This window comes from Stegastes partitus, unplaced genomic scaffold, assembly GCF_000690725.1.
Source record: "Stegastes partitus isolate 25-593 unplaced genomic scaffold, Stegastes_partitus-1.0.2 Scaffold11, whole genome shotgun sequence".
NCBI lineage: Eukaryota > Metazoa > Chordata > Actinopteri > Pomacentridae > Stegastes > Stegastes partitus.
Window position 1 is genome coordinate 1,603,817 of NW_007577742.1, and position 12,360 is coordinate 1,616,176.

At 41.4% G+C, this 12,360-nt stretch overlaps 1 protein-coding gene across 4 annotated transcripts in view; it reads right to left on the reverse strand.

Moving 5' to 3' along the window:
- Positions 1-604: 604 nt before the first annotated feature.
- bnc2 (basonuclin zinc finger protein 2) overlaps positions 605-12,360 on the reverse strand; it is a 95,771-nt gene continuing 84,015 nt past the window's right edge. For 3 of the 4 annotated variants that reach the window (XM_008287432.1, XM_008287423.1, XM_008287440.1), the window contains one exon: positions 605-6,430. In XM_008287432.1, the coding sequence (XP_008285654.1) occupies positions 5,614-6,430 (817 nt within the window). In that variant the 3' untranslated portion in view covers positions 605-5,613. Of the gene's footprint in view, positions 6,431-7,495; positions 7,570-12,360 lie in introns of all 4 variants that reach the window. The other variant, XM_008287447.1, reaches the window with a different exon arrangement.

A 12,360-nucleotide genomic window follows, 5' to 3' on the forward strand; every position in this document is an offset into this window, starting at 1 on the left:
AAACTGTTCTATCTTTGACTGGGGCTTACATTTGTACATGTAATATCCGTTTGTATGTTATGTTGAATCAACAAGAAAAGCTTTCATACATGGATTCTGTTGTGTTTATGTTGCTGATTCTACGAAAACTTTAAGCTTGTTGAAGCACATTCAGTGTATGTTTTTTGCCAGTGTGTCGTTCCTTTCACCAGTCCCTTTTTAATTTAATTTCAGCCTATGATCAGACAAAGATACTGTATGTCCTTTATTTCCCTCCTTCAGTGACCATCTTACTAATTTGCTAACACCAGCAGCACCTTCTCCTCATGCCAGTGCATCTTTTAATAACTCTATTAATCTAATCGTCCACTAATTGGTCAAGATAGCCTTTTCCCCAATGATTTTTATCATAGGGTAATTAAAGAGCCCAGGAAAACCTGCTGAAATCACAGTGTCTTGTTAAAATGTCTTGATTGACACATTGTGTCTGTGCTGTTATTTTGGTACATGACAGAAAATACTTCTTTCAAGCCACTTAAATATATTAATATTTTTCAAATTACGCTCTTCAGTGTTTATTTATAAGTCAAGGTCCTTCACTTTTGAATGAAATGCAATGAAAAAATGCCAGTGACTGATAAATCTTTAATATAAAAATTGTACAAGAATTCTGATACAAATTACAAGAGGTATTTGGACAAAATATGAATAAAATTCCATTTACATCCCAAAACCCTTATGCATTTTATGCAAAAACCATAGACAGTTATGATACAGAAACAAATACAAGAAAGGCTAAAAAGAAAGAAAAAAAGAGTCTCTTAAAAAGGATCATTTTTTTTCCTTCTGTCTGCAAATGGGGAACACCTCTTTAGGTAACATACAGTATTCATGAGGCTTCCAAATCACCATTTTGACACCAAAGTGACGCAAGCTCCTTTGCTCTTTTTGTTCTTTGCAGTGCGACTATGTAGCCATGCAACGCTGTCGAGTGCCAGTGCTGTAACACCGGCTTTTTAAGACACAGACACAAATGCATTGGATACACAAAAAACACAAGTGAAAATAAAAATCTAAATTCACCAGCTCTTCAAGCTATTTATACTTTAAGACTGTAAAATATATTTGAAAATACAATGGAAAACATTTTATGAATTTACAGCATTTTTTTTCAGGATCATTGACATTTCACAGGTTCCAGTTCAAATTAATGAGGGCATTCTTTTTAGAACATAAGACTTGTGACTGAAGCATCTATACAAACCCACGTGTGTGTATTTTTCTTCTATCTGCATATTTCTAACGACGTCTCATCAAACATTTTTACCTCACTTTGTTCCATGAGCTACATTAACTGGACAGTTTGCATGCAGTGTCTGTCACCTCTCATCCTCTCTGCTTACACCTATTGTACTCACTCACTCTGTGACATGAACAAAATGGACAGCGATTAACAGGTCAGGCGTTTCAGCCGTTTGCCACCCCTTTCTCCCTCGGTGTGCTATGTAGCATTGCAGAATAATTGATGGTTGACGCTGGTCTAATCAAATATTTAAGATTCACTCCAGTGTTCTGGGCCAGTGAGGTGCTCTAAGCGACGTGCTTCTGCCGTCCGAAAGCCTGGCCAACTAGGTAGCACAATGCACCTGGACCCATGTGGCTGGAGAATTAAGAAGTACAAAGATTGGACTTCGGGCTTTCTCAGAAGAGAGGGAAATCGGTGGTCATTTCTCAGAGGAGAAAGGAGTCCAGAGGAGAGAGGTGGAAATGTGAGGGGTGGCTCGATCGCTCTCCAACAGGCAATCAAGAAAAAGCTGGGGATAAGTCCTGGGGAGTCCTAGTCCTGCTGCTTTCTCACTCTCTCCTCAACCTCAGTTCTTCTCTTTTTCCCCTGCATTGTTAAGTGACTGCTGCAAGGCTGTGGCCAGACCGCTTTCTAAACCCAATCCTTTTACCCCATTCCTCCCTTCTCCCGTCTCTCTCGGCTGTCTCCCTAGTTATGGACAGTCATTTGCATGTTTTTTGTCGGCTGTGTTTCCAGCCTCTTGCAGCTCTGTGCTCTGCTGGCATGTGCAGAACCTCCAGGACTCTGAGAGAGCCTGGAGGAGGTAGTAGAAAGGCGTTTTGAGGGTACCTCTTCTGTGATATTCAGCTTTCTGTCTGGAACACACTAGTACATGAGACAGGTCGTGCTCTGCAGCTGCTACTTGAGAAATGGACAGTAAAGAACAGAACATAAGGAATGTGTTGGTTGGAAAAAGAAAAAAAAAACAAGTCTGAAAACTTTGCATTGCAACTGAGGTTATTGGCCAGAGCACACTTATATTACGATAACTTTTGATATTTTTGGTATATGCAGCTCCCTTCATTCTCAAGAGTTCAAATCAATCTGTGAGCTTGTTGACCTTTTTAATAGATTTTTTCCATTTAAACGCTGGCCTCTTAAGCTAGAAAGTCTCAACTCATTAGCTGTTAAACATGTTGGAATTTTAAAATAAAGTAGTAATTGTAGGAGCATCACATTTTCTTTGTCTTATTTAATTCTAGCTCACACCATTCTTCATAACGGAATGTTAGCTTTCTGTGTAGTGGCTGCAGCTGTAATGTTCATGCTAAAAAGAGAGTTTCATTTTCTGTGCTGAGAATATTTTTTCTCTGCCCCTGTCTCCATCACTAGAGGTTAACAAGTCATCTAGGTCTTGTCATCCCTCTGAGTGTGTGCCACTCTTCTCTGTGTGCATGTGCGTTTGCATGGTTGTGTGTTAGAGAGACAGCTGTCAGCAGGGTTCCTGGAGTAGCACTTTTTTATTTCTGCCAGAGCGAGGGCCGGGGGGATTGAATGAGTGAATGAGGCAGCAAGCGCCTCAGTGAAACCCACTCCTGGGAGAAGGCAGGGGTTCCTGTACTCAATTTTCCCTTCACTTGGGATAAACAGGCAATTACCCATCCCTTTTTCCTATGCCATGGCCGTCCAGTGAACTTAAGCATACACTATTAGTGCGTGTCCCTGTAGGATCTGCGCTGTGGCGTGTGGAGGTGGTAAGTGAGTGGCGGGTTGAAGAAATGGGTAAGGCGGTTGTTAAATGACTGCGCTCTGACAGACAAAGAGAAAAACAGAGTAAGAGAAAAGGAGTTGAATTGAATTACCAGCGACCCTGAATAAGAATAAGCGCACATGAAAAGATGAATTGAATTCAACTTAATTGAATGAGTCAAATTAAATTGTTCCGAGCACATACTCTCTTTCCTTCTTTTTCTCCTTCTGTCAGTGTCACAGTCTTGTCAGCAGCCTTGGCGTCTGGCAGTGTAACGAAGTGACAAGTGAGTTATTAGACAGAAGAAGCTGGAATGGCGGGACGCCTCCAGGTAACAGAGAAGCAGCACATTTTTAATGATCGTTGCTGTCATCCTTTCCTCCCTAGTCAGCCTTCCACCTCCGCAACCTTTCCATCAGCCTCAGCTCTCCGTCTCGCCCTCTTTATCTCTGAGAAGAGAGAACTAAAAACTGCATGTGTCATATAGGTGGAGTCTTAAAAAAGACATGAAATATTTCAATAGAATAGGTCATGTCTATATTGCAAAATGGCTTAAGTGTGAAATAAGTGGAACCTAACACTGTTATGGATGTAAGGTGTTGTGAATACTGTACAGCACACCACATAACACTGCATATTTTCCCACTGTGTGTAGCACCAGTCAAGTAAGAGAAGATCTCCTTGTATAGTAACACATGGCATTGCTAATACATTGAATAACAAGTCAAACTGAGGAACAATCTCTATTTTTTTGTCTTTTTACAAAAAATATTCTTAAACTGGACAAAAACAGAAATCTCCATGAAGATACATCACCCACTAATAAATACCCCTTCCCTCGGCTACTTTGCCCAATTACTGGAAATATTTGTACCGTAAGACAGTTATGGACATGGTAAAAATCGCTGCAACCGACAGCCAGAAAAATGGCAACATTTTTATAGAGTATATTTGAAGCCGACACTCAGCAATGGAAACCAATAGCAAAATATCACAGCAAAAGTTTTAAGACTCAAGTGCATCATATTAATCAAACGGGGCATGATTTAGGTACAATGTCACACTGAAAGAGCTTTTTCTTTAGCAAACACTTATATTTTGGTCACAGTTGAAGGACTAGTTTCATCTTTTTTCTCTTTTCGCTCCTTTTTGTAATCTGTGGGACAATCATATTTCAGTAAGACGCCTTTTTTTTCCTTTTTTTGACAACAAACACCAGTTCTTGCATTGATAACTCTGTTGGACAAAATAATTGCATGCTTTAGACAGATTAACTGACTAAACCCCGGAAGTAGTTATTGTGATCATCAACAAACATACACAAATTACTCCTTAAGCAAAAAGCGGAGGAGGTGGGGGGAGGGGGGGACTTCATCAATATTAACTCTTCTGTGTTTGTGAAACAGCAGTTTGTAGTTCGTCAGACCTGGATTTGAAGCAAGACACTTTGGAGACACTTTCTGAATACTTTGTTTAGCAATGGGGGGGAAGATCTCTAGGTTTTGTTCTGGGAGGCAAGATGTTTCCTGTTGTAAAAAACTGTGTTTGAAACTGAGCACGTGCAAAAAGAAACTGGCACAAGTATGTTGAAGGTACTGTCACTTCCCTTGGCGCTGTAGCCATCAATGACCCCAAACAACACCTAAACTCACCATTGCAAAAAATCCTCATTATAATAATATTACACATCCCCTTGTATAGATGCAAAGTGCAAAAACTGAATTGGTATACTAAAGCTCATAAACATAACAGACAAAAAAAATCAATAGAAATACAGAGAATGATATCGGTGTAGGAGCCTAAAAAAGCATGCCGGCAACCTCTGAATATCTAACAAGTAGATAAAACAAGTCACATGATATTCTTTTTTTTCCCTAGGACTCAGTTTAAAACGTGTCTTTGAAGCTAACATAAATGAGTCAAGCTAGTAAGATGCTACCTCTTTCTTGCCTATAGCTGGAAGTATTGTACTGGACTGTAACATAAAACCATAAAGAGAGAAAAAAGAAGCAAACAACCATCAACACAACTCTTTTACACCAAAAGCCTCTTGGGACATTATTTACAAATGAAGCTGTCATGCTTTTGTAAGGGGTTCATTTAAAAGCTATCATTACACAAATACAACGAGAAGATTTTCTTTTTTTTCTTTTTCTTTTTTTTTTTTTTCTCAATACTATCGTTTCTGCAGGCAAAGTCACAAATAAGAGTTTGAATGAATTCTTTGGAGATGGGCATAAACACAAAGTGGGGAGAAGTTAGAAAGGAAAAGATGGAGGAGCTTATGAAAAAAAAAAAAAACAACAACTGGAGTTTTGTTATAAAGCAAACTCCATGCTGAAGAGTGTCATCCTGTTCTTCCAAAGGAGGAAAAGTCAAAGGACACAATAATAAACTGTATTTAGAGTCAATTAATTTTATAGATGGAGATTGAAATGTCTTGCAATGACTTACAGAGGACGGGCAGGAGACATACAGGCATTTAGCTTGTATTTGATGGCCTTGGGCTGGGGTTAAAAGCTAATTTGAGGAGGAATAAGAATGAGGAATGAAGGGAGGAGCGGCAGACTGACAGGAGGGTAGAGTAGTAAGTCATTCTTTAGTCTATTATTGTAGAGAAGGGCATGTTTTTATGGAGGTTGGGGTTCTGAGAGTGTCGATTACGGCTGCGCACAGAGCTGAACACCATGTTGCAACCGGGGATTTTGCACTTGTGCAGCTCGCGCAGGTGCACAGTCTTGTAGTGCACACGCAGGGTCCCTTTGTTGCTGTACATTTTGTGGCAGATGTTACAGAGGATGCCACTGCTGCTGCCATTGCTGCCCCCAGTGGACGAAAGGAGGAACGGTGAGGAGGAAGGGTCCGACCCCTCACCTCGTCCTACTTTTAGTTCTCCAGTCTCTTCCCGATGTCCCCCTTCAGCCCGCCCCTCGGCACGCTGGGAGTAGTCCTCTCCCTCACTGTTGCCCTCCTCCTCCTCCTCTTCTCCCTCCTCCTCCAGGTCATCCAATAGGATGCCTTCATCGCTGCCCTCATCTGACTCATGTGAGGAGTGGACACTGCTGCTGGATTGAACACTGGATGTGGTGCTCAGGTCCAACACCATGTAGTCATCTGGCTGGCCCCGGGAGAAGCCGTTGGTGTGGTAGTTTTTAAGGTCTTGGTTGAGAGGATGGTGGGGATACTCGTTGCTCATGGGGGAATGGGCATTGTGGTTCAGGCCAGCGGGTCCGAGGGTGGTGCCTCCGATGCCCATCCCGGCCATAGGGTCCAAGCCCATGTGGTGCCCCGCGTAGATCTTGGCCAGTATCTCGGCTCGCAGGTCCTTGGGCAGTGGCGTGAGTTGGGGGTCCAGGACAATGTCGTCCAGCTCTTTGGTCAGCAGTTTGCGGTGCAGGTTGATGTTGGAGCTGTGCCTAATGTGGGGAGACAGGTGTAAATTAGAATGCTGCCAATGGCCACATTATAGAAGCACATGTGTTTGTACTTAGAATCATTCATTTTTCATACTGACAAGTTATCTTACTTCTGGAAAATGGTACCAGGCTTTAAAGACTCAATATCTAAGAACCACTGCATGTGTAATTATTGCTACAATCAGTCCAGGTACAAAAACACTCACATGGAGAAAAATCCACCCTATTGCTCTCCTCAGAAAAAGTGCACTAACATAGCAAAGGGAGAGAGAGAGAGAGAGCATCCTGCTAGTGTTTACCACTGTCAGCATGTCTGCACTGCACAGCCCTCAAATCCAATAGACTCTGACTCAATTAAATACTCCACCATATTGAATGGGAGTTTATCAATTGATTCGAGCTGTGGTAATGTGATAATCGAGGGGAACTGGATAGCATATTAGCACTAGGCCCTGACAGCATTATCGCATTCATTCCCTATTGGAGGTGGCTTAATCGAGCACCTCAATGAACATGTCTTTATGTAGCCCTGGATTTAATTAAGATGGGCATTTTTCCCAAACACAAGGCAAACTGTATCACACAATGTGCTACAGTTGATCAAAGAAACTAAGTAACAAGTGCCATGCTTAAGCCAGGATACAATTAGTGAGGATTTCAGTTAGCACACAAAGCCATGCTAAAGGATGCAAAGTGAAATGGGCTTGAAAATCAAATTCAATGCCTTTTTCGCTCCAATTTCACAGTTGCCAAGTAAGACTAGGAAAAGGGGGGACCCACGGTACACTTGTCACAATAACACTGCATAACACAGAAAGGAAACTTAAGCAACCAATGACCAGTGTCAGATATGACATACACAAGGCCTGCTCCTCTCATATCAGGTCAGCACTTAAATCAAATGAGAAAAATATGCAAACACTCAGTGCCTTTAATGTGAAGGGTTTCCATGCAGGGAGGGCACATGTGTGTAAAACAAAACAAAAATTTAAAAAAGAAAAGGAAAAAAAGGTCATCCTTAGCAGGACGGGCAAAAATGGAGTCACAATGGATAGTAGAGCTTACCAGCAGTGGCAGGGTTGATGCAGTCAAAAAGGGTCCCTTTCCTTTAATTATTTACTTCCCTATCCGACATTGTCCTGCAAGAGGTAAAAATACATTCATTTGAGGGACCCTTTTCTGTGAACCAAGCAACCAGGAGCCCGTCCACTCGAGCATCGTCAGCATTGTGGAGAGAGAGCGTGGCAAATCGATTGGCCGTGGCTGTCACTGCATGTGTGTGTTTGCACGTGCTTATGTCTGTTTGTGTGTGCGAAAAACAGAAAATATACTACTTCCATATAGCGAGACTTCGATCAAAAAGACTATATAAATCCTTTGTTCTTTTTTATCCTTTGATAGTACAATGGCACCCATATGGCTTTAACTTATGGATAAAATATGGGAGTCATGATTCAATGTCTGCAGCGCAGTATCCCTCTCTGTCAAATACACGTGTACATGCTTGGCCGGGAGAGACCAGAGTGTTGCTATGCAGTCAGAAATATGCCGTAATCAGTAATCAATATTTAGGAAAGTGGGTGCATTTTCTGCAGGATCGCCAACCACCCGGCTTGAGATGTGTAGAGGGGCCACAGATTTGCTCAGTTAAGCCTGAAGTTCAGGATGCTGTTGATGATGCTCAGGTAGGCAGGTCCTTTGCAACATGTCTCCATCTCTATAACAACACCTTCTCACTGCTAATAAGCTCTAAATTAACCATGACTATCTATTAGAGTCAAACATGTTAAATATCATGCAGTAAGTAGTCTGCAGAATAGCTATAATAGCCATTTTAGACACTTAAAATGCACACCACATTGTTAGAAAGTCACAGTATTTAAAGGAAAAATATTCACAATTACCACTAGAATTATTTTTATCCACAGAAATATGCAAATAAAATAAAGTGAAGAAAAATGCAATTTCATCATCATTTGTAACCATTAGGAAATAATTTATTTACAGGAGCTGAAGGGAAGAAAGAGAGCCCAGTTTATAGTCTTTCTCACAAACATTGTATTTAACCCCAGTGTTAACAGTGCCCTGTTGCCCTAAATAATCAGAATAAGTCAGCTGAATTCACACACAGTGGACGTAATGCCCTCCTCCCTTCATTTATCAGATTTAGACTTTCTGCCCCATTTCCCACTCCCCTCCATGCCTCCACCTCCATCACTCCTCTTCAGTCTGCTCTATCTTTCCTCCCCCAAACCCAACTCCTTAGTTCCCCCTTCCTCCATTTCTGCCTCCCTGTTGGCCAGTAATGTGGCTGGCAAACCAATTTGACAGTCTCATCTTCGCCCAAAAGATGGGGGAGGCCTCCTGAGAGCCCATTTTTGACTGTGCAGAGGAGGGAGAGCGAGAGTGTGCCTGTCCCAATCGGCGTTAATCATCTTTAGGTTCGTCTGATGGCCTTTGCCCTTGCTTTTGTGTCAGCGCGCATGTGTGTATATTCATGTGTGTATGTTGTCTAAATGACTCATAATGTGTAAATGAGATGGAGGGCTGAGTGGTATTAAACTGACACCAGTGGTTCTTTGTCTTTCCTGTCATTCGGGGTGTGTTATGAGGTTTTGGGTGTAAGTGGGAGGACAAGAGTTTGAGTAACATTTATCACTCTCTGTCACTGTATTATCTCTGTTGCATTGTTTCAGCCTCTTGAACAGCGCAACCTACAAACTGATGATTTCAACAAAAGCAAATAAATGAATAGAAATTAAATATGCATTTAATATCACATTCTGTGTCCAAGTTCTGATTTAAATTACTTGCAGTATTACAACTATAATTCTGTTGATGACAATGGGCTTCCATGAGTGTCTGTTCATCTAAGAATAAAATAATTTCCTTTATTCTCTTCAAAATGAATCACAATAAAGTGTCAGTGATAAACTGAGGGGCTGTAATACTTGAAGTTTTTGTCTTTTATCCATCAGATATTTAAAACTGGGGTTGAGTGGCTTTTGCTAACATATTCTCTCTATGAGCAGCATGCCCTTTGTTTATAAGAGACAAACTGCGAGCTGATTGTGGAGCAGTGGAGCTGGGCCCACATGCTGTGAGGGGACTAAGGGAAAAGGAGGGAGACAGCGAGAGGAAGGAGAGAGGAGGAAAGAGACTCTCCAACATAATTAACCTTCACTCTCTCCGTTTGCAGTAGCCCATGCAGGGACCACGGGCTGCACACAGCTGCACCATGGGAATGTAGAAGAGGGAGGACACCTGCTTGCTGCAGCGACATAGAAGGAGCTGGTTAAAATGTTGGGGTGAAGGTTACAAACAAAAGTAGGATAGGCTGATAAAAATAAGACGAGCAAGACTTGTCACCAGTTTAAAAACAATGATTAACAAGGCTAATAACGCCGATGATTACTGGTACACGCTTTTCCAGCCGTTAATCATGCAGCTTCTTCAACACTTGTGCCGACGCTGCTCACTCCCCACAATAAATATGCAATCATTTACCTCTGTACAGCAGGCAGCCAGGAGGCTGGGAGAAAACACCCCACTGTAAAACCACGCACACACGCTTATCTCGCTCTGTTTTACACTCAAAAGCAGACACATTACATGCTCGCTCAAGGGCACATTAAATTATCCTTTTCTGTATGACTGCGTGAGTATGTACAGCATCCATGTGCACAGATGTTTTGATGTGCATTTTTTGGAGATCTGCTGTTTGTTCTACAGTGCAGGGACCGGACTGAACACTAGCGATACTTTCTCCTCGGTAATACATTTACAGTGTGTCCTACTCCAACGGTGTCATCGGCTCTTGGTTGTTTTCCTCTGTAGATCAAATGACCTCTCCTCCGTTTTCTTCTTTACTTTGATACACAAGCTTTTGATGCCGGTCTCTGATGGTGTGTTTTTGTGCCTTTGGCGTTTCAGTCGGTCAGTGGACTAATCAGATATGCAGAGGACTTTCTTGTTGCTTGATGTCAACAGCTGTTTGGGAAATCAGGAAGCTATAAAGGGCTGCATATTATAATACTGCTTTACCATATATTAATCAGCTGTAAAAACAACAATAAATAATGATTAACTTTACTCTTATTAAATCAACTCTGTGGTTATTAATTTCATGGTTCTTTTTTGTTTTTAAGAGCTTATTTCATTGTGTTAAGTAATATGAAGTACTGTTTTTTCAGTCTTTTATATCTGAGGTGATCCACTCGAAAGAGCTGTTTATTAATTGTAGCTGCAAACGCTGTCTGCAAAAAAATCTAATTTGGAGAAATAATGCAGTTAGACTTATCAAATCTACTGCTAATAAACACTCAAAACATTATTTGTGCAGATGCAGATAAATTTGTACGTGTAGTTTCTTAATCTTATCGGGGCAAATGCTCTGATGAAAACAACTAAATTATATTCTCGTTTTATTGCTACCATTACACTCGAACATACATTATGCCATTAGAGGATTACCTAGGGACAGATTTGATGAGAGCACGGCTTGTGTATTGACTCGTCTCAAAGCCCCAGGATTTCTCGAGCTATGCAGTACTCTTCTTTCTGTTGTTTTGTTCCCTGTTTGAACCTGTGGCACAGTAATGTGTCCCATATGCTATCAGGAAAAGTATGGAAACAATAGTGTGCTTAGGTCTTACCCACCCAAAGCTATACTGTGAATTGCTGGCTTAAAGAAGCATTATTTTCATAGAAGCTTGTCCCTTCATGCTACAAAGTTATCTCTGTCGGCCATATGCTCTGCCACATTATGTCTTTGAATGGCATTTATATGCTGGTGTTTCTCATCACTGGAGTCAAACTGTCACACACATGCACGCATCCAAGCTGACACGGGAAGAGAGCAGCGCACGGAAAAGTTCATGTTGAGGTGTTATCTTTTCTCTCTGCGATATGGTCTAATCTTTGAACTTTCTGTGTCTGTCTGCAGCACCCCACCTGGCTGTATTTTGTGAAAGTCACCTTCCCAACGTTGCCTTTCTCCCCCCCTGAACATTTGGTTCAGAAAAGTTTTGTGTGAGCCATTATGGAGTTCAGATAGCAGATTTCAGAACAAAGGGATTAAATTACAAAACTGACACACACACAAAAAAAATCAGGACAGCTGTAAAAATTTAACTTGGATTCATGGAATCCATCGTATCACCCATAAAAATCGGAGCAATATTTGCAGATTACCAGTCACCCTTAACTCTTTGTGAGCTAGTTTCAGGAATTTTTAATTTTTTTTTTAACTTAATCTTTGCACTCTTATTTACCATTAGAGTCTTTTCTCATGTTACATTCCCCAATAAATGTACGATGAAGTTCTGATAGTTCAGTTAATAATTTTTTGCAGGTAGCTGTTTAACAGCACTAATAGGATATACAAAGAGATAATATGTAGACAAGAACAAATACTTTTATTTGTTATCTGTTGGGTGCATAACTGTGTACATGTGTGAAAATCGTGTACAAGTGTGTGCATGCACATGTTGCACAGCACACAGGTCCTGTCTTAGGCATTTACTATTCCTAAAGCCTTGTCAGAAGAAGCGAGCGAACACACTCACTGGTGGCTGTACAGCACACTGAGGCATCGCATGTTATAACAACACTCTCTGTCATCTTGCTGCTGTCGGCACAGCTGTGTCAGCTGAGCAGCAGGGTTGCACCTTCACGGACGCTAACTTGTCTCGTGCTCTGCTCCCCCTGCTCTTCTCTCACGTTTATTCTAATAGAGTCCCAGAATTACCTGCTCTATTTACATGCTGCTAATGAAGAAACAGTGCGAGGAACAGATGCCACCAAAACAACAAATGCAATAAAAGGCTTCAGGTAGAAAAGAAGCAGGGACTTTGGCAGAAGAAGGTAGCAGTGGTAGAAGAAGAGATGAGGTGTGTGTCTGTGTGTGTGTGTGTGTGTGTGTGTGTGTG